This window comes from Carcharodon carcharias, chromosome 22 (assembly GCF_017639515.1).
Source record: "Carcharodon carcharias isolate sCarCar2 chromosome 22, sCarCar2.pri, whole genome shotgun sequence".
Lineage (NCBI taxonomy): Eukaryota > Metazoa > Chordata > Chondrichthyes > Lamniformes > Lamnidae > Carcharodon > Carcharodon carcharias.
Genome location: NC_054488.1, coordinates 31,314,928 through 31,342,715, shown reverse-complemented (window position 1 = coordinate 31,342,715; position 27,788 = coordinate 31,314,928). Strand labels below are relative to the sequence as shown.

The 27,788-nt window shown below is 42.8% G+C and overlaps 1 protein-coding gene across 3 annotated transcripts in view; it reads left to right on the top strand.

Moving 5' to 3' along the window:
- Positions 1-27,788, top strand: part of usp43a (ubiquitin specific peptidase 43a) — a 603,671-nt gene that overhangs the window by 509,511 nt on the left and 66,372 nt on the right. For all 3 annotated transcript variants that reach the window (XM_041217140.1, XM_041217139.1, XM_041217138.1), the window contains 2 exons: positions 12,421-12,532; positions 26,018-26,121. In XM_041217140.1, coding sequence (XP_041073074.1) covers positions 12,421-12,532; positions 26,018-26,121 — 216 coding nt within the window. The remainder of the gene's footprint in view (positions 1-12,420; positions 12,533-26,017; positions 26,122-27,788) is intronic.

The following is a 27,788-nucleotide window of genomic DNA, read 5'->3' as shown; positions in this document are numbered from 1 at the left end:
GGGGCATTTGGCATTTGTTGTATTGTCAGATGTACACTTGGCCTTGTTGATCTTTAAATCGAGATGAATGATCTTTCCCACCCATTGGTCCAGTTTATAATGTCTGCCTTTGGGAATGATATTTATACATTGTTATTGCCTTAACCTAAGGAAGTAGGTCAAAGAGAAACAGGTTAGTGATCGTCGTTTTTAACGCCAGTGACCATTATTGAACACTAGAAAAGTGACCCTTTAGCATATCACTCTGTGAATTTTTTTCCTCGCTCCCGTCGCCTGAAGGAGTAACTTGTGTTTGGGTATGATCCCATCCGTTGACGTTGACAGTTCCCTGCTGCTTCAGTGTCCCACTAAAATGGTCTTTTTGTATCCAAGTCTGGACATGGACTGTAATTAACTTTGTGTCAGACTATGTGCAATCTCCTGCTTTCCACACAAGGCATGCTTCCCTGTGGATAGCAATTGTGATCAGGAATCCTCAATTAATTTACCCCTTCATGTCCCAGGGGAAGCAAAGTCTATTTTATTCTTCCCTGTGTCTTTCTGGCTGAGATCAGCTAATTAACCCAGTGCTGGCCATACTTGTGACTTGCACAGATTGGAGGATTTATGAGTAAGTTTTTAAGTACTTTGCTTCACGTGGGAATTGCAAATGTTACTCTCTTTGTTTAACTTTCCTACATAAGTACAGAGCACTATTCTAGTCTTTGAAGTGCACTTTTGAATCAATTGATCACCGCTCTGATAACATTAAGTACGCTATTAAATACTTGACAATTGGAAAAGTAACTGTAAATGGAATAATCTTTGAAATAATAGAGCAATGCGGAAATCACAGTTGTATCTGTTTTAAATTCAAATTATTTTGTTTCAACCAACTTTAGTGGGTGCATACGGGGATTTGGATGTGCATTTCAAACATTTCATGCTTGTCATTTTCAGCATACAAACAATATCCTACAGTTAGGCTATGAAGGATTAGAATACTAAAATAAACCTTGACTACTGGTTTCTTATTACAATTTATAGTCATGGGACATCTATTGAATCCCATATCACCTCATAATGTAGCAAGTGTTACGTTTCCTGGAGTCAAGCTATAATGGAAGTGCAATTGTAATTGTTTATGTAAAATAGTGATATAATTATAAGGCCTTTACTGAATAGATATTTTTCTTACTGGGAGGCATCCAACAATCTCTGTACCAACATAGTTCAGCAGAGTATACCATTGGTCCTATTGTTTACAGAGTTTGCATAATTATACAATATTTTACTGTATCGTAGCTGTGAAATCATTTGCATTCTCCTGCAGTACACCATGTTGCTTTAATCTTACTGTCAGCTGTGCATGTTTATTCAGGACTGGAAGCATATAAGAATTACTGTGAGGTTGCTCTAACTGTGCCATATTGCATTACATCTGCATTGAGACTTTTTTTTGTTATTCTTTTGCTAAATGATACTTTCAGAGCTGTCATACGAAGATGGTCATTAGTGGTAGGATGTGGCTATTTTTATTCCATTACCTGTTTCCTCTGACCTGTTATTTAATAATAAAAAATCCACCTCAAGGGAAAATTCTCGCTTGTCTATTTTTTCAGAGTGGCGGATGAATTAATAATGGTGCCAGCCCCCTACTTTGAATAATTTAAATACTTGGGGAATTAATTCTTTAGCATTTTGAACTTCCTAAAAATACATTGAACTTCTTAAAAATACATTGGTATTGAACCTTTGAAAATATAATCCTTTAGCAATGCAGAAGCACAAGGCAGAATCTTCCACTCTGAAGTCTAAACTCAGTGGCCAAAGCAGAAGTTGGAGTGATTTCCGCTGGGCAGTGGGACAGCTGACTGTGCGATCTTGTACTGTACAGCTCATTACTTATGCATCTGTCATAGCACAATGAATCTCAGGGTGGGGGGCAGGCAGAAAGCCGTCCTCCCCGCCATTACCTCACTGGGTCGAAGGTCCTGGCACCATACTTAAATGCCACCCGAACAATCATTCATTCTCTTGCAGACCAGGAGCTCCGGATTACTCGTCCACGATGTCACAGAAACACAAATAGCATGTGGCCCCACGAGCCACTGAGGCCTCCCGGAGACACTCCTCCAGGCCGTCCTGGAAAGGAGGGAGGTGCTATTTCCCCAGGATGGCAGCAAGAGGCCCTCCTGTCTGACCACGGTGGCCTGAGTAGAGGTCACAGTGGAGCTGAGTGCCTGCGGAGCCCAGCGCAGAGCTGCCCAGCAGTGCAGGAAGAGGATGAATGATCAATCTGCTGGGCTCTACCAGGGTAAGTGTACCAGCTACTCACTGCAAACTGACACCCATAAGTGCATCAGGAAGTTTGGGTTGCGGCACACCATCAAATAGGATATCTGTACTGAATCTGTGCCAGCCACTTTATGCTCTCAATCTCATCAGTTGAGGGACATCCTTCTTAATCACTTACTGAGGAGTGCTCAGCAGCTGCCATAGGCGTGCATGCTCCTGAATTGCTCATGCAGCCACTGGGATGCCAATCAATCCTTCTGTCGTTCTGCTGGACAAAAATGCCCACAACAAGTGGGAGCTCTCCCCAACTGGAGGCAGCATCCATACATTCGATTCCTCATCCCATATGAGGAGCAGGTCGCAGAGAGAGCCAGTGGGGAGCAGGACCATGCCTGTGCTGAGGTGCGATAGAACTCCCCCAGGAAGCGAGCAAAGAAGCCTCCAGTCTGCAGTTGCCAGCTGTGCCCATTGAGTGAGGGATTTATTGAATTAAGGAGCCTGCTTAATCATCTCAAAATCTTTTTTTTTCTCCATCCCAGATACCAGCATGAAATGGGGAAGGCCAGCAACCTGAACCAGCCCCAGCTCCAACCCCATGTCTGAGGAGGATGCCTCAGATTCCTCAGAGGATGCACCATCACGCTGTTCTCCAGCACCCTCCACCAGGACAGACACCTTGTTGGTCCACGTTCTAGAGTAGGCTCGGGGTCATAACCTGATGGGCACATCACTGACAGAGATCTACAGCTGGCGGAGGAAGGGGCAGCTGAGTTTCTCTGACACTCGGAGGACTGCTGAAGACCAGGCCCTTGCTCAGACCCATGCAGATGACAAGCACCTGGACTCAGCCCTGAGAGACATGATGGAGAAGCAGAGACAAGCAGGGGAACAGCAGGCAGAGATGTCAGAGGCCTTGCGCAGACTGGGCCAAAGACTGGAGGAGTCCATTCCCATTCTGTCCGATGTCGGGATATGCAAGCACTTGGCTGCCTCCATGGAAGGGGTGGCCTTAGACACCGAGGTCCACCAGACCACACAGTGGCTGCTGGATATACAATCGGACTTGCACTCCATCGCTCTAGCCATTGGTGCAGTTCAGCAGTGGTTAGGCATGAGGGGGAGGGGCCACCTTGACCTCCCTCCAGGTGCCTCTTCTTCTCAAGGAGTCAGGCAGGTGCCTCGTGCACCCAAAGAAAGGAGGAGTGAGAGGAGGAGTTCCAGCCAGGCAAACCTGGGACTTCATCCCACAACATTCCAAGGGTTCCCTGCCGCTTCACCTCCCCTCTGCCAGTGACCCCATCGCCTCCAGCATGTCAGGCCGAGGAGGGTGCACCTGCAGCTGAGCAGGAGACCCTTAGCATCCCTTTAGGTCTTGGGCCACCAGAGGACACCTGCCAAAGCCACCACAGTCAACAGGACACAGCAGTCAGCAGGCTGCCTGCACCTCAGCTGTGGATGTTGGGGCTGCATTTAGACGTAGTGATAGTCAACGAAAGATTAAGAAGTTTTGAAGGCCCACTGATGTACAATCATTGTATATACTTTTAGCACTTGTAAATATATGTTCACTTAGAGTGTTTGGAAGTTTCTTGGATTCCATCTTGCTATTAGTTGCTTCAGTGTCCGTGGGCATTTAAGGGCCTGGAATGTGGGCCCCCATCAGAGTCTGATAATAAACTCCTATAGATTCAGTTCTTCCACATTATCAACATAGCGAATACTCAATAATCCCACGTGTGCAGGATTAAGCGCTGGCTATAATTTGTGAGTGTGCGGCCTGGTCATGCATTGGGCAAGCTATTACTTGCAGTGCACCATGTTCGAAACTCTGAAAATGTGTGCAGTGAGGTCACTGTATCTCCTGCTGCTACTGCTGCCCTGATGTGAGATGTGGGTGGATGCCACATGTACTCAATGGGAGTTAATTCTGCTATGTAAGTGGCAAGGAACAATGTAGATGCAGTTTTAGGGCTGACAGAGTGAAACTCTATTCTCTTCTTAACAGTAGAAAACCAAAGGCTGCCCTACAGATCTGCAGAAAGCTATGGTGGGCACATCCAATCAGTAATGACCTTCCTTGATTATTTGTCATTTTGAGCTAACGTGCAGGGGAAGGCTGCAAGTAAGGAGGCAATGGGTGTATTAGCCTTGACTGTAAGAGGGATTTGAGTGTAGAATTTAAGAGATGTGCGTGCAGTTGCCTCAAGCCTTTGTCAAACCTCACATGGAGATTTGTGTGACCTGCTCGTCATCTTATTGAGGTCAGCCTCCCTTTGGGAGAGGTGTGAGAGTGACATAACTGCATCTCTGCAGAGGTGAGATTTGATATTGCTTCCAAGTTGTCGTGTACATGGACTTTGTAAGGACATGTGTAAAATCACAATTGTACTTACAGGTTCCGGAGGTTGTGGGAGAACTGAGTGCTGTTCAGATTTCAATGCATGTATTTAGCATAGTTTGGCACATGCAAAGGAACAGACCACCAGCAAGGCGTACAGTAACTAGTGCAATTTAATTCAGCTCTCACAAATCAAGATACATTAGAGCAAAGCATGGTGTCTGCAACCAAAAAGGAACAGGAGCCTGCCAGCCAGCAGAGGATAAAAAACCAAGAAGTCAAGGAAATGTGCCGGCAGTTTACTCTGCCTGGAATCTGGTAGCTATCAGATTGACACAGGCTGGTCTGCCACATTGTAGCCCTGCTATGGCCTCTACATGTGGCTCAGCAAACTACTGGCCCTTGTCAGCTCTGTTCACTGTCCTCCTTGCTGAAGAAGACATCTTGGTCCTTCATATCTCCTTCAGCGAAGACATTCCCCACTTTGTAATGCTAGGTTGTCCAGGCACAGTAGACAACGATGATCCAGAGAGCCCCACCTTAGGGCAGACCCTGGCCTTTCAACTGTGGGCACTGGGTTCAAATCTAGCCCAGACTGATGGGATTCATGCGCTGTTTGTCCTTTGGCTGAAAGATCCTATGTGAAAAAAATTTGGGTTGTCTCAATCCAATTGCTCAATAGTTGAAAGCACAAAACTCTTTTTAAAAAATACAACCATGGCTAATTGACATTAAATTAGTAATCTTATTCAGTGAATTCACAAGATGGTTGGTATGGAAATTTCACCCTGATGAAGTAGGATGTTCTCTTCTGAGCTTAAGACTGAGGCAAGCTGCTGATGTAGAGTACATAAACCAAGAAATGTTATGTCACACATAAGTCAACAGACGGAAAAATGTTTATGTTGAAGCTTTCTGGTTCAGTGTAGGTGTTTCTTTTGATGGTGGATTTACATTGCATTTACCGTTCAGAGATGAAAATCTGCAGCTTGAGTTTTTGCCAGGTATAACCTTGTTTAAGCTGCCTTTGTACATTTGAATTTTGTTGCCAAGGAAGTGTACTACCATGCGTGCAGATTTTCGTGTTATAATTTTTGGTTTTGTCGAGATACTTTTCTCACACTCAGCACTAAAAACTAATTTCATAAATATCTCTTTCTGAGCAAGAGTTTGGTTTCATCTGCACAGTATCTGGTAATGTAACATTGCTCAAGGGCAAACAAAATCCTTGTTATTGGAATCAGCTCCCTGAATTGGCCCAAGCCCTTTGTTCTTTCCCTTGTCTTCAGAAGGATAAACACTCCAACGACCCTTGTCTCCTAACCAGGTTAGTAGCTTGCCTTCAATTCCATGAGCTTCAAATTTGGCTTGCAATCTCCTGAATGTGAAAGAATTTTGTCTATCAGTCCTCCTTAATCATGAGTACAAGCCTCACTACAAAAGTCTTTCTTGTATGAACTTGAAAGAAAATCAGCAAGAAAGCATAAATTGTAAATATTAAATGGGGGAATTGACATGAAGTCAATTAAGGTTTTTTTGTGGCAGTACCAATATATCAATACAAAAACAACAGGGGAAATGCATGCCCAATAAATCATTCTTTAAAACAGCGCTTGGTAATTGACTGGGACCCTGAAGGATCAGGATTGCATTCTGAGAGTATACATGTTCCCCTGCCTTTTCCAGCAACACCAAAGAGCTGAGATTTGTTTAAATAGCTAATGTACAGTGAAAATTATGAGTTTCCTGAGACAATGGCTCCATTTTAAATACCAGCTTCTGAAAACTGGAATTTTCTTTTGTTTGCGTGGTTAACTCTTACCATGAAGACTAACTTGCAATTGTAATAACATTGCTTAAAAATAATTTATTAGATTTAGCCACAATGTAAATGAATCTCTCTTATCAGCTTTCAATAAAGGAAGGAAATGTTGGAAATTATCAACAATTTTCCCAGAATACAAATTTCTTTGATTGTATCAAATTCTTTCAAAACTTCAAGAGTAACTTCTTCCAAACAATCCTTTGTTGGGTTTTGAACAGGAAAGAGAGAAAGACCAGTATAATGGATGATTGTAAGTGCCTATAAAAGCTCAAGTGGCAGTCTGAGTGGATTAAGTTTAATAAGTGGAAGACCTTGTACAAAGTTCAAGGTGTAACTAAACATTTCTTGTTCTTTTTGAGCTTTTTATTGCAGTTTTTGTTCATGAATCATTGAACAGCTTGACAATACTTGGTTTAAGAAGGAAAGTATGTAGCACCTTTCATGTCTTCAGGGTATCTCAAAGCACATCACAGCCAATAATGCATCCTGACGTGCCATTACTGTTGCAGGCAGTGGCATCAGTCAATTTGCACAGAGCAAAGTCCCACAAACAGCAATGAAATAAATAACCAGATAATTTCTGTTTAGTCATGTCAATTCCAGGATAAATGTTGGTCAGGGCACTGGCAGAATTTTCTTACTGCTCAAATAGTGCCTTGGGATTGTTGAGCCGGCCAAGATTACTTTAATGTAATGTCTCATTTGAAAAAAACACATGATGCAGCACCAGTTCCATATTGTACTGAAGCATCAGCCCAGAATGTGTCCAGAAGTGAGGGTTGAATCCATGGCCTACTGACTCAGAGGCACAAGTCCCAGAATTTGCCTTTGACCCCCTTCTGTTTCTCACCTGTATGCTGCCCTCAGCAATATCATCTGAAAACACACCTTCAGTTTCTAAATATACACTGATGATACCCAGCTCCATCTCACCATCACCTCTCTGAATACCCACAATCCTAAATTGGATAACCACTTTCCCGATACCCAGTGTTGCATGAGCAGGAATTACCTCCAACTAGAGTGGAAAGACTGAAGCCATTGTCTTCAGTACCCACTCCAAACTCCATTCCGCAGCTACTGAGTCCAGCCCCCTCCCTGGCAACTAAATCAGACTGTTCACAATCTTGGTGCCATATTTGACCCCGAGATGAGCTGCCGACCACATATCCCTGCCACCATTCAAACTGCTGATTTCCACCTCTCTAACATTGTCCAACTTCACCCCACCTTAGCTCATCTATTGCTGAAATCTTCATTCATGCTTCTATTACTTGTGTATGAGTCATTGACTTCAGGGCAAGGCAGAAGAAAAGTATAAAATATTGGTTTATAGCATCATGCTTTGGGCTGTATCATGCCAGTTATTGGCTGGCTGTGGATTGTCAGGACATGTGGAATATTTATTTTAATTGGGTTATGCACCTGCCTCGTCAAGTTGTTGTCAATTTTCTTTCTCTGTTTACACTTCAGAACTAATAAATTATGCCATTCTGTGCCAATGTGGATTGTGATATCTGTCATCGTTAGAATGCAATGGCATTGCTGAACTGTTTTGATTTCCATGCTGTTGGTAGCAGAAGCCTTTTTTTCATTCATTGATGGGATGTGCACATCGTGGCAAGACCAACATTTATTTCCTTTTGAGGAGGTGGTGGTGAGCTGCCTTCTTGAACTGCTGCAGTCTATGTGGTGTAGGTACACCCACAGTGCTGTTAGGGAGGGAGTTCCAGGATTTTGATGCAGTGAAAGAACAGCAATATAGTTCCAAGTCATGATGGTGAGTGAATTTGAGGAGAACTTGCAAGTATTGGTGTTCCCATGCATCTGTGCTGTACTTCCTCTACCAGGTGGTAGAGGTTGCGGGTTTGGAAGGTGCCATCGTCAGAGTCTTGGCTTCAGTGTATCCTGCATATGGTACATGCTGCTGCCAATGTGCGCAGTGGAGGGAGTGAATGTTTAAGGTAGTGAACGAGGTGTCGGTCAACAGGCTGCTTTATCTTGAATGATGTCAAGCTTCTTGAGAGTTTTTGGAACTGCAAATGTCAAGGCAGGTGGGAAGTATTCCCCATCACACCCCTGAATTGTGCCTTGTAGATGGTGGAGAGACTGGGGAGTCAGGAGGTGAGTTAATTATTCAGTGCAGAATTCCCAGCCTCTGACTTACTCTTGTAGCCATAGTGTTTATGTGGCTAGTCCAGTTCAGTTTCTGGTCAATGGTAACCTCCAGCCAGGGGAGTTCAGTGACGGTAATGCTGTTGAATGTCAGGGGTTTGGTTAGACTCTCACTTATTGGAGATAATGATTTGAACTAGTGTCTACATCTTTCCTGGCCCATCCTCAAGTGGTTGAGCATTGTCCAGATTTTCGGTGGAAGGTTGAAACCAGGAATTTCACCATGCGGGTCAGTTATCAGATTGTAGATGGTGATGTTTGCAGTCAACCAGAATGTGGGGCTGCCTGAGTTTGTTGAGTGTGGAATATGTTCCAGTATGGGATTTCAGATGGGTGTGTGGATTTTTTTTTTGAGGCCCTGAGCCAATGGGCGTGCTTCATTATCTGTCAGCCAGTGGTTTTCTTTGAGGATGTTTTGGGGCATCAGGAGGTTCAATATGTGATATCACCAGGGGACCACTCGAATTGTGTTGGTCTCAACATTCCTGAAGTAATCCTGATGATTTCCTGGATGTGGATATCTGTCACATTTGTGTGGCAGCTCCTGAGCCAGATTGAGCATCAGTACTTTGCTGTTGGGTAGACCAGGGCAAGTGAAGCAGAGTGTAGTGTGTTGGATCTGCTGCCCCTAGTGGTCCCCACCAGTCTCCATATGAGATTCATTCTCGTCTTGACCTTGACTCTGCAGCTCTGGAAGTGTTCCCAGTTGATCAATGTACAGTCAAGAGTGATGCCAAGGTATTTTGGCATTGGATCGTTGGTGAGTGGTCAGCCACAGAACTGAACATGGAGTTCTTCCCTGGTCTTTGAGTTGTTCAGGTAAAAGGCCTGAAATGATAATCCTGCTAGTGTTTGGTCAAAGTCTGCATTTTCTGAAGTAGGGTCCCAAAGAACATAGATCTTCAGTGAGTGTTTTCCCAATGCCCTGAAGTTCTTCAACCTGGAAAGCCAGGCTCAAGTCATCAATATATGTGAAGAGCGTGACATTGTGGGAGGGAGGTCACTGGTATATATGTTGAAGAGAGCTGGTGCGAGGACTGATCCCTATTGTTGGTTAGGTGTGGACAGAAACATAGAAAAATAGGGGCAGAATTTGATCTCTAAGGTGCGCACATAACTGTCAGTTGCTGATCATGGAGTTGATTGGTTGTAGGGTTTACCCACAGCAGATGAATTTGGAGAGTTTCTGCAGCATGCCTGTGAGCCACAAAGTGTCATAGGCACAGGATAAGTCAACAAAGCCGATTCCTGTATTTAGGCCTTTCTGGAAACCGGCCTCAATGTCAGTGTCAGGACCCGCTTGGAACAGTTGCAGCCTGTGCAAAAACCAGGGGCATTGCTACTTCCAAGGTGGGACTCAATCTGTTTAGAAAGAGGCGTACATTAAAGGAGGTATAGAAACACAAGTAGCCATTGCTATTTATGACACTGATCAGTTTGCTGGTTTGAGTGAAGGTATAATAGTGTTTAAGCTTTGGAATTGCTATGAAGCCTCCAAATATGCATAAATTAATAGATGCCAGTTAGATTGTGAGATGCTTTGATTATCTGTCCTGCAGACTTGCATTGTTGTGGGCTAACCATCTGTCCAGCACTGTCACTGTCACGCAATGTCACAATGTTCTATAGTGATATTTAGCACTGATTCTCAGGTGATCTAATGGCCATGCAGCAATCTATTCTGGAAACTCGAAGTACCTTAGCACCAACTGTAAAATAAGTTATACAAATAATGGAACCAACTGTAAAATAAGGTTTACAAATAATGTTTTGAATTAACAAATGCACAACTAACAGAATAACAATTAACCAATGTATGGAGTCTGTTTTTAATCTATAATCTGAGAACACCCACATCTACCTTTTCACTGACACCATCCATGGCCAGAATTTTCCCCTTGGCGATTTGGGGGCGGGGCCCACTCGCCAACAGGAAACTGACGCGGGATGACGTTGGGAGGAACCCCCGACATTATCCTGGTCCCTTTAAATTTTTAGGATGGCGGGTGGACAGTGAAATCAGCTGTCTGCCCGCCGACCTGTAAATGGCCAATTGAGGCCATTGACAGGCTAGTTAAGATAATTAAAGGCCCTGCCCGGCCAAGCTTAAGGCTGGCAGGCAGGCCAGGAGTCCCAGCGCGCTTCTGATAAAGCATGAAACCTCATCCACTGGCGAGATGAGGTTTCATGTCTGTTTTTAAAAAGTCTAATAAAGTTTATGTCCTTTTTAACATGTCCCATCTTGTGTAACATTGTCACATGAGGGGGGCATGTTAATATTTTTATTTTTCTATTTTTTAAGTTTTGTGCACTGTCACTAATCTCCCTGAGACAGCACTTAGGGAGACTTAGGGAGCTGTGTGTTCTTTCGTGCGCATGGGCGAACAAGCACACTTTGACAGATGGGGATTGCCTCCCCCCCAGCACAGGAAGCACATGGCGCTTCCTGTCAGGCAGCCCGCTGGGTGGGCCTTAATTGGCCCACCCACTCAAAATGGTGGCATGCCCTGTTACGGCAGCAGGGGTCAGCTGTCTGCCTGCTGCCGAGCCAGTGGCACCCTCATGCCCACCAATGACAAAATTGTGCCCCATAACTCCGTGACCAGTTTCATCTGTCAAGTTGTTTGCTTGACATCAATTTGTGAATGTGCCAAAGCTTATTCCAACTGAACATCAGCAAGATTAAAGCTATTCAAATTTGTCCTTTATACTGTCCACTTTATAGCTTCATGCTTAGGCTGAGCCAGACTGTTCACAACCAAAATTCATTCTTGAGCTGAGCTTCAAATCTCACAGCTGATCCAACACCAAGAATACCTTGAACGCATCCTTACTCACCCCAGTTATTGCTGCACAATTACCCATTTTGTTTTCAACACCCTCTTTAATTTTTTCACACTTCATCCTTTGCAACTTGTTCCTCAGCCTCCATTCACTCCATCATCAATAGCAGAGTTTTCAAATACCTCAGCCTACTCTCTGGAATTTCATCTCTCAACCTTTCCACCTTATAACTGCTCACTCTGCCTTTTAAAACCTCCCCAAATCTATTTCTGTGATCGAATTTTAGGTCACCTCTGCTTACTTTTCTATTGCTGCTTTGTGTCTTGATCTCTTCTGTAAGGTACCTTGGGATGCTTTACTGCATTCAAGGGGCAACATATGGACCCAGAAATAAAAGGCCAGAATTTAATCCACTCAGTCATGGGGTTTTTGTTTTGAACACCTTTTTGAGATCCAAAGCTGCAATTTATGATTTAAAGACCTGTAGTGAAGCATAAAATTAACTCAAGGCATTTTCCTTTATCAATAAAACATGCTCAGTTCTAACAAAAGTCACACAATTCAAATTATTGATTAATCATTGCATTGACATATATGCTGCATACACTGCAGTAAATTGCATTTATTATCAGTGATGGCTTTGAGTGATTTGTACAGAGATTTTGATGCTTCTTTTAATTAACAATGCCTTCACAAAACTTACAAACTGTAAAAATAGCTTGGTGGTTTATGCATTGGTATTCAATAGAAAAAATACTCCGTTCAACTCATTCTAACTGAAGAACTTACTGGGACGTGGATTATCACCACCATGGACAAATTTACCAACACCTAATTCAATTGGGTTTCACTATGGGAATAAAAATCTCTTACAGCAAAACCCACTGTGGTGATATTGTTGTTTTAACAGAGTTAAAAACCATTTAATGCATTTATAGCTTGATGCGACTCTACAGCCCAATCAATATATATCAGTCAACTAACATTTTAACTGTATAATGTGTTATGTTGATCATCTTAGGTTTGGTCCACCATTTTTGGTAAGGGAAGATCGATCTTTGAGCTGGGATCAGCTGCAGCACTGCATCCTGAACAAAATGTGCTACCTGATGAGAAACGAGACCCATTCACAGGTCAGTAGAGTTCAATTTAAATTAGGAAACTTGGAGCTTCTGAAGTTGTTTATCATAAAAAGAAGAAAAATAGATGTATCACAAGTCCAGACTAAGCTGGTAGCATTTCATCTAAGTTACCTAACAGGTTACTTATTTGTTATTGTTGTTGATGTTATATTGTTGTTTTCTGATTTTGTATTTGCAAAATCCCTATCACATGATTTGATGTGATTCAGATCATCAGATACACTTGGTGTTATATTTCCCACTTGACACCAAGATCAGAATAGTGTGATGGTAGCCTTCCCATATCTACTAAACTTTACAGACCTGTAACTACTATTAAGCACAAAGATAGCCTAACGTACATTATGTATACCAAACTTGGAGTGAGTTGTCAACTCTTTCCATGCAGCACATTATTTCTGATCCAAGCACTTTGCCGACATTATACTGCATGGATGTATACACAGTGATCATAGCTTTCAAAATGTATCTCCCTCAGCTTAATATTATGTGCCGAGGTTAATCATTAATTGTTACCTTGCTCCAGCGTCCATTTCTGACATTTATTGTTAGAATTTGTTTAATTAAAACGTCCATTGGTATTTTCTACCACCCAGTATTCCGTAATGTACACACTGGCTAACTCAAAGACCACATAACTGCATCAGCAGCTTTATACCTCAGAGAGAAGAGAGAGAGCAGTGTTTGGAAGTCCCTGCAGAATAAAGGCATAAATAAATCTTGATAAATTTTTAAAAACACTTCAAACTCATCAGACTTGTGATATGGGAAAAAATACACAATTTCTGGTTATGGAAAAAGAAACCACCAGTGAATTAGGTCTGCATTGCTTACAAACCGAGCTCATTAAGTTATGCCTGAAGTCATTTCATAGCTTAGATTTACATCAACCATCAAGTTGTATTGAGTATTTTCAGTATAAAGTAACAGATATAAGTAGGCGAAGGGCTGTTGCACACTCTTGGGGTTTAGATGACACTCATAAACAATTCAAGGTTATTGTTCATACTATATATTGTTTTAACAGTTCAACTACATTGCAGGCTTGTATCTCACTTCAACCAGTAGTTCTACAAATAGATATAGACAGGGAGAGAATGTGTATTTGACATCCAGGAAACTGACATTATACCAACAAAACAAAAACAGAATTACCTGGAAAAACTCAGCAGGTCTGGCAGCATCGGCGGAGAAGAAAAGAGTTGACGTTTCGAGTCCTCATGACCCTTCGACAGAACTGTCGAAGTTCTGTGGAAGGGTCATGAGGACTCGAAACGTCAACTCTTTTCTTGTCCGCCGATGCTGCCAGACCTGCTGAGTTTTTCCAGGTAATTCTGTTTTTGTTTTGGATTTCCAGCATCCGCAGTTTTTTGTTTTTATCTCTGTGATTATACCTAACAATGTGTTTTTTGTGCATGACCAATTCACACGCCCCTCCCCCTTCCCCATTAAAAGAAAATGTGAAAAGTCTAATGAAGCTATAAGTATTGATATCAAGAAAAGACATTTGGGTTTCCTAGCAGTTACTTTTCAAGTTGGTGCTTAATGATTTAGAGCAGACATGATTTAAAATATTCAACATTGAAAGTTCTATTAAGCATGCCTCTTACAACTTGCATGAGAATGACATAAGTGCTATGCTATTGTCTGAAACAAAGTCAGTTCAACCTACTTTTGAATATTTGAAGATAAGTTGGATTCCTCCCAGTCTGCCAAAAAATAAAAGCAATCAATATCTACCCGAATCTCTTGGGATACAGGACTATACTTGGTCATTGCTTAATGATTACAGATACAAATTTTTAATTCCAACCAACTTTGTGAAGAGAATACTACATACAATCCTGTGTTTCTACAGCTACTCCTACAGCTACTTGTACTCTCTTGCGTCGGTACATTTATAAACTGTCGAACCCTTAGCCACTTCTTTACTTGGACAACATAGTGCTTCTTGCCAGCATTTGGATGGATTGTAGGATGTTTATTTCTTTTGTGGCAAGACACCTGTTCTGATGTTTCACAAGTACACCTTGAAGCCACACAATGTGCATTCCAGTAACTCATGAGATGGTGGCTATAGTCTATCCCAAGGCTGTGCCATAAAGTTATTGGTTAAGGTTTGACATCTGGGAAAGGGAAAAGTTATTGCAACATAGATTAACAAAATATTGGGTTCCATTAACTTACAATCTAAATTTTTCTGAAGGTTTTTCAGTGTGTCTGAGGCAGCTCTGAATTGGCAACAAGATTACAGCTATGTTTTCAAAAAAAAATGCAAAAGCAAAATATGGCAGATGCTAGAAATCTGAAATAAAAACAGGAAATGCTAAGAGTACTCAGCAGGTCTGATAGTATCTGTGGAAAGAAACAGAGTTAATAGCCAGAATTTTTCCGTCGATGTGTTGGGGGCGGGGCCTGCTCACCAACGTAGGATGATGTCGGGGGAACTCCCAACGTCATCCCGCCCCATTTAAATATTCAGGAAAGCGGGCAGACAGCGAATTCAACTGCTCACCCGCTGACCTATCAATGGCCAATTGAGGCCATTGTCAGGATCATTAAGGCAATTAAAGGCCCTGCCCATCCAACCTTAAGACTGGCAGGCAGGCCAGGAGCCCCAGCGGGCTTCTGAAAAGACATGAAACCTCATCCGCTGGCGGGATGAGGTTTCATGTCTGTTTTAAAAAACCTTAATAAACTTTGTGATATTTATTAACATGTCCCATCTCGTGTGACATTGTCACATGAGGGGGACATGTTAATTTTTTTTCTATTTTTTAAGTTTATAAAACTTTCAGCGCTCTCCTGGAGGCAGCATTTAGTCTCAGGGAGCAGTGCACTCTTTCGTGCGCATGCGCGGAAGAGCACACTTTGACAGATAGGGAATCCCCCCCACCCCCCACGCAGGAAGTGCATAGCGCTTCCCGTCAGGTGGCCCACCCACTCAAAATGGCAGCGGCGGTGATAGGCTGCCCACCTGCAGCCGAGCCGGTGGGGCCTGCCCGCCCATCAAGGGCAAAATTCTGCCCAGTGTTTCAGGTTGTGATGACCTTTCATAGAACGTTCTGACGTCCTGATGAAAACCTGAAACATTAACTCTGTTCCCCTTCACAGATGCTATCTGACCTATTGAGTATGTCCAGCATTTTCTGGTTTTATTATGTTCAATGAAATGTTAGGATTCCAGTTTGAGATCCCTCCTTCTCATCAAACTCATCTAAGGCACATCATTTTGCACCTTCCTAAACCACTTTAATTTCCCCTAAAGCATTGAGGAAGAACATAGACTCTTACAGAACAGAAGGAGGCCATTCATCCCACGGTATCTTTGAAAGAGCTGTCCAATTTAGTCCCACATCCCTGTTCGTTTCTCATAGTCCTACAAGTTATTTCCTTTTTAAGCCTATCTCTATTTTCCTTTTGAAAGTTACTATTGAATCTGTTTCAAACAACTTTTTTGTTTTATTTTTTCCTTCGTGGGATGTGGGCATCACTAACTAGACCAGCATTTATTGCCATCCCTAATTGCTCTTGAGGAAGTGAGCTGCCGCCTTGAACGGCTGCAGTCCATGTGGTGTACATACACCCACAGTGCTGTTAGGAAGCAAGTTCCAGGATATTCACCTAGCAATGGTGAAGGAATGGTGATATAGTTCCAAGTCAGGATGGTGTGTGGCTTGCAGGGGAACTTGCAGGTGGTGGTGTTCCCATACACCTGCTCCTCTAGGTGTTGGAGGTGCCAGTTTTGAAAGGTGCTGTTGTTGGAGCTGCTTTGTCCTGGATGGTGTCGAGCTTCTTTAGTGTTGTTGGAGCTGCACTCATCCAGACAAGTGGAGAGTATTCCATCACACTCCTGACTGGTGCCTTGTAGATGGTGGACAGTCTTTGGGGAGCCAGGAGGTGAGTTACTCTGCAGCAATCCCAGCCTCTGACCTGCTCTTCCAGCCCAGTGTTTATATGACTGGTCCATTTCAGTTTTTGGTCAATTGTAACCCCTAGGATGTTGATAGTGAAGATTCAGCAATGGTAATGCCATTAAATGTCAAGAGGAAATGGTTAGATTCTGTCTTGTTGGAGATGGTCATTGCCTGGCACTTGTATGGTGCAAATGTAATTTGCCACTTATCAGCCAAAGCCTGAATATTGACCAGGTTTTGCTGTTTTTGGACATGGACTGCTTCAATATCTGAGGAAACGCGAATGGCGCTGAACATTGTGCAATCATCAGCGAACATCCCCACTTCTGACCTTATGATGGTCATTGATGAAGCAGCTGAAGATGCTTGGGCCGAGGACACTAGCCTGAGAAACTTCTGCAGCAATGTCCCAGGGCTGAGTTGATTGATCTTCAACAGCCACAACCATTGTGGTTTGTGCTAGGTATGACACCAACAGTGGAGAGTCAGGCAATGAAATGCAGATCATTAGAAGTTGCTTAAATCTGTACCTTCTAATGAGTGATCTGCCTGCTGGTTGAAAGAGTTTTCCCCTGTTTACTCTTTCAAAACACCTCATAATTTTCAACACCTCCATGAATCTCCCCTTAACCTTCTTTGTGCCAAGGAGAACAATTGCAGCTTCTTTAGTTTCTCCACTTAACTAATGCCCTCATCCCTGGTACCATTCTGGTAAATCTCCTCTATCATCTCTGTAGAATTGGGCACAATACACTGAGGCTATGGGAATTAGGGAATTTTCAGTGGGTGTAGAATTAATATTCAAGATCATGCAGTGATTTAACTATGCATCCTTATGTAATGATTCCTATGCGAAGCTTAAAAGCAGCTTTTATGGCTTTGAATCATCTGCAAATCTGTTAGCAGTTTACTTAGCTTTCACCTGTGTGGATATCAGCCGTCTACATGTTAGAAAGCTTTGATGAAACAGACGAGGCCTGTGATAAAGCATCACTGTAAGTCGAAAAAGAACAAACACAAGATTTAGGAGCAGGAGTAGGTCATTCAGCCTCTCGGTCCTGCTGTGCCATTCGATAGGATCATGGCTGATCTGATTGTGGTCTCAACTCCACTTTCCTGTGTGCCCCCCATAAACCCTTGTTTGAATAAAGTTAACATCCCAAGGGTGGGATAAAGACCAGCAGGACGTATGGGCAAGATGGGGATGGTTACCCAGATAAGAGTTCTGTGTTCAAATGCACATTGCACAACCAGTAATTTTGAAGAACAAGTTATGATGCAGAAACCATTACAGAGATATGGTTCCAATTTGAGCATGATTGGGAACTAAATGTTCCAGGCTAATCTCAGCAGTGCCCTGAAATATAATATATATTTCTTGGGCTTTGCTATTTTGTTCCCCATTCCCCTCAGAATGCGCGGATGTGTCCTACCAGAGCTTGGCACTTTGTCCTGTTTAGCCTAACAAGCTTCTCTGATGTTTTCCTATTATTTAAAATATATCTCCTCTTGTTTTTAACAAATTCAGGATTTATCTACGACCTAGTATCTTTCTGTTTTGTAATTATTGAAGAAAGTCCTTATTAAGTAATCCCACCATTTCCTTTCACCCTTGACAAACTGGTTATCTTCTTTTCTCAGGAGTCCTCACAATGAACACTATTGTTGTTGATGTATTTGTGCAATATTTCACTCTTTTCAACAATTTTTGGAGATTTCTTCCTCATACTCCTTGTTTTCCCTGTCCTCTTTTTCTTTATTTATATTCTGGACAGGATTCTTTGGATGGCAGGAAATCTACCAGCCGAAGAATATCCAGCTGTCCTGCAGCCATTTAACATTCGGCAGGGTGCTAACTGGCCAAGGGTGAGACTTCCACCCCCATCTGGGGAAGCAGTCGTACCTTAGAAAGCTGCCAGCCTTTCGGATGGCCAGCAGCTCTGCAATCCCAGCAGCTCTGCAATCCCAGCAGCTCTGCAGCCCCAGCAGCACTGTAATCCCAGCAGCACTGTAATCCCAGCAGCTCTGCAGCCCCAGCAGCTCTGCAGCCCCAGCAGCTCTGCAGCCCCAGCAGCTCTGCAATCCCAGCAGCTCTGCAGCCCCAGCAGCTCTGCAGCCCCAGCAGCTCTGCAATTCCAGCAGCTCTGCAGCCCCAGTAGCTCTGCAGCCCCAGCAGCTCTGCAGCCCCAGCAGCTCTGCAATTCCAGCAGCTCTGTAGCCCCAGCAGCTCTGCAGCCCCAGCAGCTCTGTAGCCCCAGCAGCTCTGTAGCCCCAGCAGCTCTGCAATCGCAGCAGCTCTGCAGCCCCAGCAGCTCTGCAATTCCAGCAGCTCTGCAGCCCCAGCAGCTCTGTAGCCCCAGCAGCTCTGCAATTCCAGCAGCTCTGTAGCCCCAGCAGCTCTGTAGCCCCAGCAGCTCTGCAATTCCAGCAGCTCTGTAGCCCCAGCAGCTCTGCAGCCCCAGCAGCTCTGCAGCCCCAGCAGCTCTGCAGCCCCAGCAGCTCTGCAATTCCAGCAGCTCTGCAATCCCAGCAGCTCTGCAGCCCCAGCAGCTCTGCAGCCCCAGCAACTCTGTAGCCCCAGCAGTGTGGCCACTCAGATTACAGCCAGAACCTGAAGAAGGATGACCAGACTGAAGGGTATCAGTGGGCCCTGGCTGACAGGCCACAGTGAAGGGAGTGGTGCGGGGTTCAGGGGCCAGGCTCAAGAGGCCAATCAGGGGTGGCTTAATGGTGGGGGATATGATTTGGGTGGGTGGTGGGGGCTGGCACCAATGGGCACAAAGGACCCCAAAAGGAGATACCTACCCCTTGCCTGATAATAGCCCACGCACTAAAGCTTCGGGCTACTTACTTGGTGTGCCCTCGCCTTGCCATGAATAAATTAGCAGTGGGAGCAGGATGAGGCACTTATGTGGCTGTTAATTGGCCACTTAAGGGCCTCAGAATGCCCAAGGGCATGTGGGCAGCCCGTTGTAAAATGGGACACAGGTCAGGGGCTGATGGATAGGCCGGGCAGACTATGCACTAAATTAGACAAACTCACCAGGTCTTCAAGCCCACCAGCAAGTACCATGAAATTCACGCTATCTTTTAGCATTCCTATAAACCTATACACTCTCTTCAAGTTTAGTTGATATCTAACCTGATTAAGGCGCTGAACAAGTTTCTGTGCTGTAAATTTCTAAGATTCTGTGAAACTATTCTAGTGGTTTGCGGAACCTTCCAGGGCCTAAAACTAGTAATGCGTTCACCTTCTCAGATAATAATATAGTTTGGAATGTGTGTGGTTGAATGTGTACACGATGGTTGCTGCTAAAGAGCAAAGTTTGTAGTAGGACTGATAAATGAATTCTACAACTTTATAGCAATGGCAGCCAGCCTTGCAATATATTTTTGCCTGCAGAACTAGTAATGTCATAGATTTAACCTGCACTATGCTGTACTGAAGCATATAAAGTGACTAGGGTGCAGTACGGCATACAGTTGAAATACTATTTTGCAGGTGACAGCAAAAATAATTGAATAAATCCCTCTTGACAGCAAAACCATTTAGAAAGTGTGAGTGTGTTGTTAAACACCTCAGGGAGTAGACCCTGGGACAGAAGACAACAGCCTGTAGTGAATGCTTGGGCCATTATGTATTGCAGGAGAGACTTCAAACTCTAAATCAAATCCTGCTTCCATGTAAGCTTATTAATGTCAGCGAGTTTGAACTTGGTTGCTGCAGCTGCTAAAGAACCAAAGTTTGCAAACTTTTATTTGTTACTGTGGCCTGTGATTTAAGAATCGCTTGCTGCAGGTTATTTTTTGCCACACAGGTCAATTTATGAACTTCCCTGCAGCATTGAGCAAAAGTCACAGCATTCCAGACAGCGCAAGCAATTCTGTTTGTCTTTTTACAATCTCATGTTCTGAATTACACATAATTGTATTGTGAGCCTCAATTCTGTTGCAAAATAGAATGGGATGATGAAATGGAAAAAAAGCATTGTCATTCCGTCAATTTTCACCACCACCTCCTGAAGGACAGCAAAAGATGGGCGATATAATTCTAGCCTTATTCCAGCAATGCATACGCCCTGGGATTTGTTTTTGCAAAAAACAGTTAATAGCAAATTTGTAGGGCTGGATTTTGTCTATTGGGTTCGGGGAGAAGGTGGTTTTGATGGTGAACTAGTAGGGTGATCTTCGTTACCCCTCTAAAACTGACTGCAACCATATCGGGCTTGCACGGCTTAACATGAAAGTCCTGAATTGCAGTCTGCCACTCGGGCTGCACTGTGGAACCCACGCCCCCACCTTGCCCCGGCCAAGCTGGCAATCACTGAAATCAGCAAGAATTGCAACTTTTCCACTCCAATATTGGTGTTAGAAACACTTTAGAAAGGTGCACCTTGTTCAGTCAGTGCAACTGGGTTTTTAACAGTCATCTGAATAGCAAAAATTGATTAAGAACAGAACAGGCCCTGAAAAATAATTATATAATCACAGAGTGCTGTTAAATGACTATTTTAAGATAAATTTTAAAATATTTACTTTTAAAACATTATTTTTGAAATGTTTTAGCTTCTACCTTCATACCACATGTGTGACCCAGTCATAATATGCTCTACGTAATTTTTTAAAGTGGTTTTATCTTAGTGCATTTGTTTCCTGTTTTGGAGGTGGTGGGGTGGTGGTCTTTAAATGATTGGCTGTGTGGACAGCCTCATGACATCACTGCAGCTCCATGTTGTGAGTACCCAGTAAAGAATGCTGCAGTCTGTTGCTGTACCACTGCACAGCAAGAAAGCTGACATTCTCATCAGAGATCTCTAGATCTCTCAGTGAGTCTTAACTTCATACTCAGCAGTGAGTGCCCTTGTTTGCTGCTGACTCCATCCCATTAATTCCTTTTTATCAGAAGTGCATTTGACTAGCTTCTGAAGGCTACAAAAAGTAGCCCTTTCTAAAATAAAGAACAGCATATCTGAGGTAAAAAGAATATTCTGGCAACACACAATGCATGACTCAATACCAAAAAGAAAACTGAAAATAGAAAATTTTGGAAATATCTGGCAGCATCTGTGGAGAGAGCAACAGAGTTAAATTTTCAGTTTTATGATTTTCCTCATCAGAAACTGGGAAGAGTTCGAAATGTAATATGTTTTGCGCAGGTGGAAGGGGAGGGGTGGGAAAAAGGTAGAAAGTGAAGGTCTGTGATAGGCTCAAGGGCAGGCAAGATTAAATGGCAAAACGTTTAATCGTGCAAAGCCAAAGGGTCAATTAAGGAAACAAAAGATCTGTCCAGAGGTGGTGTGAATGGCAGGATCCTGAATAGATTTCAGCAAAAGGAAATAAGAAAGAAACAAGAGAGGAAAGAAAAGCCTGCAAAGAAAAATGGAAAAAAACGAGTGCAGGGGATACAATGTAAAATTGTTGAACTCAGTACAGAGTCCAGAAGGCTGTAAAGTGCACAGTTGAAAGGCAAGGTTCTGTTCCTCGAGCTTGTGTTGAGGTTCATTGGAGCACTGCAAGGGGAGCCAAGAACAGAGGTCAGAGTGGGAGCAAGGTGGAGAATTAAAATGACAGGTGACTGGATGCTGGGGGTCACGTTTGCCGACTGTTCAGAGGTGTTCCGCAGTGTGGCCTCCCAGCCTGCATTCAGTCTCCCTAATATAGAGGCGATCATATCATCAGCAAACAAATACAAATACTAAATTGAAAGAAGTACAAGTAAATCGCTGCTTCACTTGGAAGGAATGTTTGGGTCCTTGAACAATGAGAAGAGTGGAGGTAAAAGGGTGGGTGTTGCATCCCCTGCACTTGCATGGAAGGGTGCCAAAGGAATTGGAGAGGATGTTGGGGCTGACTGATGAGTGGACCAAGGTATTGTGGAGGTAGCAGCCCCTTCAGGATGTAAAAAGAGGAGGGGAGGGGCAAATACTCTTTGTAGTGCCATCACGCTGGAGGTAATGGAAATGGCAGAAGATGATTCAGAGACTGATTGGGCAGAAGGCAAGGACATGGGGAACCCTATTGTTCTGGGAGGGAGGGGAAGGGGTGAGAGCAGATGTGTGTGAAGTGGAATGGGCACAGTTGAGGACCCTGCCAACCACATTGGGAGTGGGGTGGTGGGAGGGGGGTGTTATTCTTCAGTTGAGATAAAAGGAATACACATCAGGAGTGCTTGTATGGAATGCAAACAAATGCAACAGAGTCGCAGAAACATGGGAGAATGGAATAGAGTCCTTATAGGAAGTGGGATGTAAGGAAGTGTCATCAAGATTGCAGTGGGTGTCTGTGGGCTTATAGCGAAGGTGGGCTGATAGCCTAGCCCCACAAATAGAAACAGAGAAGTTGAGGAAGGGAAGGGGAAAGTTGGAGATTAAGGCAAAAGAAGGGGAGAAATTGGAAGCAAAATTATTGAAATTTTCCAGTTCGGGGTGAGAGCGGGAAACCGCTCCAATGCAGTCATCAGTGTATCAGAAAAAGAGGTGAGGAAGGACCTCCGAGTAGAAATGGAACAAAGAATGTTCCACGTATTCCACAGAACCCATGGGCGTATCCCTAGCAACATCTTTTACTTGGAGGATGGGAGTGGAATTGAAGGAAAAGTTGTTCAATGTGAGAAAGACTGCCAAAAAAGAGAAAGGTTAGTTAATATTGTGATTAATATTTGCAAGCAGTGCATTCTTTCAATGCCCCGTACCTTATAAGTCTTTTTTTGTGCAGTTGTGCCCTTGCATTACTTAACCCGGAACAAGGCTTCCAGTGAACCTTCCAGGCTGCTGCACAGAATCCTAGATGTGGCTATCAGTCTAAATTCTTTCTGAATTCAATCTACCTGTGGTTAATTACACAGTCAGCGATTGTACAATGTAAGAAATGAACTGGCAGTTACATTATCAGCACTGTTCGATTGTATTTTCGATCAGTTCCTTCAATTCCTGTATTGTCTGCCAACTTAGACTGGGCAGCAGCTTCTGAAAATAATGAAATGTCTTCAGATTTTAATTAAGCTTAGTTTAAATATAGGCATGTAGCTTAGCAAGAACATTGGCTCCGATTATGGAAGATTTAAAACACCAAGATATCCTCCTTGGGTATTCCAGTCCTTTACTGTAGAAATATTTAAACTAAGCTTAATTAAAATCTGAAGACATTTCATTATTTTCAGAAGCTGCTGCCCAGTCTAAGTTGGCAGAAAATACAGGAATTGAAGGAACTGATCGAAAAAACAATCGAACAGTGCTGATAATGTAACTGCCAGTTCATTTCTTACATAGTACAATCGCTGACTGTGTAATTAACCACAGGTAGATTGAAGTCAGAAAGAATTTAGATTGATAGCCACATCTAGGATTGATATTGCCATGAACAGATAAAATATTGCCATGCTCAGTGAGCGAAACCATTTTGACAGGTTTGATATGAGGATTGTTTGAGTGGCAGGGAATGGAATGTATTGTGGAACTTGCAGCCTGTGAAGGAAAGTCACAATCTGTCAAACATTACACATACTTCCTGCAATTGGGTTTGAAATTTTTTAGGCATTTTGAGCGTTGAATGAGAGCCATCTCCCATTTCTTTTGGCATCGCTGATTTTTTTTTTCTCTGACACTCTCTCCTGACAATGTTGACTCTTACTGGGGTATGATAAGACATTGATCTTTCTTCATGTATTAACTTGAAGAATGACCAGCAGCAGATTGTCCCGATTTTGGGAACCATAGCAACTGGACCTGTCCCTGTTCTCAGCTGACATCTAGGTATTTTTCTGCCATGCGTTGCTGAGTAAGGACCTGGAGTACAGGAACCTCTATGGATTCTCTTATTCTCTTTTTCATTATCACTCTTTAGTCCAGTTCACAAAAGAAATGGGGCATATCATTCACTAGATGTCAAAATCTCTGATCCTTTTTGCAACATGCTTTATTGCTGCTCAGTCCTCTAGGGAATGTAACTTAAGACTATTGTAAAAAAAAAAGTCTACCCAAAACCCCAAGAAAGGTATCAGTGCTGTTGTATTATAAACCAAAGCTTTAGTAGAACAATCCAGAGGTACAATTATGTGGTTTTTAAAAAAATTAAATGAAAGTTTTTACAAATCAATGAAACAGTCCCACCACTGTACAGTTACAGTTCCCAAGTTGCATTAATTGACACAAGGAATCCATCACGTGTATTCGTCATGGTGGACCCCACACCTATTTGAAGCAGAGTCCAGAAGTCTGATTCCAAATGTCTGAAGATGAGAAAAACATGAAAAATTTGGCTTGTCAGCAAAGAAAATAGGTGACTGAGAAGTGATTTTATGGAAGCTGGTAAACAGCATGGAAAAGGTTGGACCAGAAAATGATTTATTTTACATTAGAGAGAAGGATAAAGAAGCATTTATTTGAACTGATAAAAGACAAATCTGGGACTGGTATACCTACTCTGGAGTTATTTTAATATCTGATCTGCTGGTGCTCAAAATCATAAATACGTCTTGTAACAATATTTCTTCAGGCAATCTATATCTTGGATGGTACAGTAAAATTGCACTTCTATGATATGGATCTACCATGTGTCTACCAGCTATAAAGGTCTCACCACAAGTGATTTGACTATCTCAATCCAGTTTATTGTGGACTTGTGTTCATAGCATTAAACTATGCCTAGTTCAGCAGTAACTTGGCATTTTTACACCGTGAGGCTGGGTAGCTGGTGATGGAAATTAAAAATTGTCACAATAGAGCTCAGTGCAAATTTTGTTGTTTACCTCTTAAGCAAATCTCATAGTCAGTGACAAAGTGACAGCGCTCACTGCTGACCTCGAAGAAAGCTGCCCACAAAGATTTTGCGATGTCTGTGGCTTGGATTTCACCTTTCCCAATGTCAATGTGAATCTAGCCCCAAGTCACAGGGATGTTCAGGTGTCTAGAAACACCAATGTCATCAGAGTAAGCAGCCAATCACATTGCAGGATTTTCACGGGCAGCAAACCAGGAAGTAAATTGCTCTGATTATTCTTCACCAGTAATTTTACAAAGAGCAGAATAAAAATTGAGACATACACATTAGAAGGTGAAGTAGAATGAACATATTTTTGAAAAAAATATCATTATATCAAACTATGGTGTTTTTATTGATGGAAACTTTGGCATTACAGAAATATAAAATTAGATTTCTAAGGCAAGGGAAGCTATTCAGCGATAGTTATGACTTAGTACACCTTAAAAAAAACTGAGTTACATCTCATTAACATGGCATAACTTTTTAGGGGGAGATTTAACATTATTATTCTAAAAGGGAAGTTCTCATCAGTTCTGTGATTTGTAAAGATTGCAGATTTCAGCAGCACAGGAGAAGTGTGTGTGTGTGTGTGTGTGTTTGTGTGTGTGTGTGTATGTGTGTGGGGTCAGTGTCACAGGTAAAGATGGGGAACGCTGGCAATTTTGCTGTCATTACAACTGCAAAATCTGGCCAATGTTTCACAAAAATCACAACATGTTTTCCAACCTGTATATTAGTGTAAAAGGTCAGCATGAACACTATTAAAGGGAGTCATTATATAAATCTCTTTTTAACTCAGAACTTTGGACATCTGTTCCGAATACGTGTGACTGGAGGACTGACAACCAATTGTTACCTCTCTCCTCAAGATATTAGACCACTCTGCCAGCCAGCAGTTGAAAGGTGAGAATTGCAGTTTGTCACATAGTGCTTCCTTCAAACCAATTTAATGTCCAGTTTCCCAAAGGAACTTCCTTTAAAATAAGTTTATAGTGCTTGGATTTGTCCTTCAAACCTAAGTCTGCATGTTCTTCCCTTTCCTGTTGTATCTGCTGCTTCACATCATGCATAATTGACCTAATTAATTATCAAGCAAATAGCATCATATACACATTTCCTGAATAATTAAGGAGAACTGTAACAATACACTTGAATAAATACAAGTTAAAGGGAACAGAAAGTCCTGTCTAGTTTGCCTTATGATTTTACAATACAGAATTATATTTATTTCTTGTATATTTTTAGTTTGGACTACAAAAATGCACATTATTATGATAATCACCATTCATTCTACTTGAGCTGCTTTCACTTTTCTAGGCTCTGGTAAATCCTCTTAGTGGACATTAAGTATTAAATGCATGAATCTGTTTAGGCCTCAAGTTCTGATAACTTCACCAGTGAGTGTTGGGGATATCGGGAGAATTTATTCCCTTTTGTGGCACCAGCGTCAACTTTATCTCCTTCTACATTGAAGACAATTCTCTGATGGCATTACCATCACTGAATCGCCCACTATCAACATCCTGGGGCTTAACATTGACCAGAAACTGAACTGGACTAGCCATATAAACACTGTGGTTACAAGAACAGGTCAAAGGCTAGGAATTCTGCGATGAGTAACTGACCACCTGACTCCCCAAAGCCTGTCCATCATCTACAAGGCACAAGTCAGGAATGTGATTGAAAACTCTCCACTTGCCTGGATGAGTGTAGCTCCCACAACACTCAAGAAGCTTGACACATCCAGGACAAAGTAGCCCACTTCATTGGCACCACATCCACAAACATTCACTTCCTCCACCATCAACGCACAGGAGCAACAGTGTGTGCCATCTACAAGATGCACTGCAGGAATTCATCAAGGCTCCTTAGGCAGCACCGCAGCACCTTCCAAACCCACGACCCCTCCATCTAGAAGGACAAGGGCAGCAAATAGATGGGAACACCACCACCTAGAGGTTCCCTTCCAAGTCACTCACCGCCCTGACTTGGAAATATTCCTTCACGCCATTCCTTCACTGTCGCTGGGTCAAAATCCTGGAACCCTCTTCCTAATAGCACTGTGGGTGTACCTACACCACATGGACTGCAGCGGGTCAAGAAGGCGGCTCACCATCACCTTCTCAAGGGCAACTAGGGATGGGCAATAAATGCTGACCCAGCCAGCAAAGCCCACATCCTGTGAATAAATAAAAACAAATGCCTTGCCCCAGTGGTCTATCTTCATGTGTAACGGTAGATAGCAAGTATTTCCGAGCTATTCATGCTTGGAGCATCCCAAAATTGTTTTCACCTAGCATCACCATAAGCATCCATTGGTTGCCAATCAGGAATGTGAATATTTGTTGAACCCCCATTATGAATCCAGATCAATTTGCCCAAATTAACATACTAGTTTCACTCAAATTAACCCAGCACAGATTATGTATCAAATATGGCACCTTCTGGGCATTATTGTTTAACACTAAACAAGGTAAACTCTTTGGAGAGAAAGGAGCAACTTTTAAATATATTTTTGGATTCTTCTCTTTGCCATTTCTGTAAATGTGACAACATCACTATATAAAACT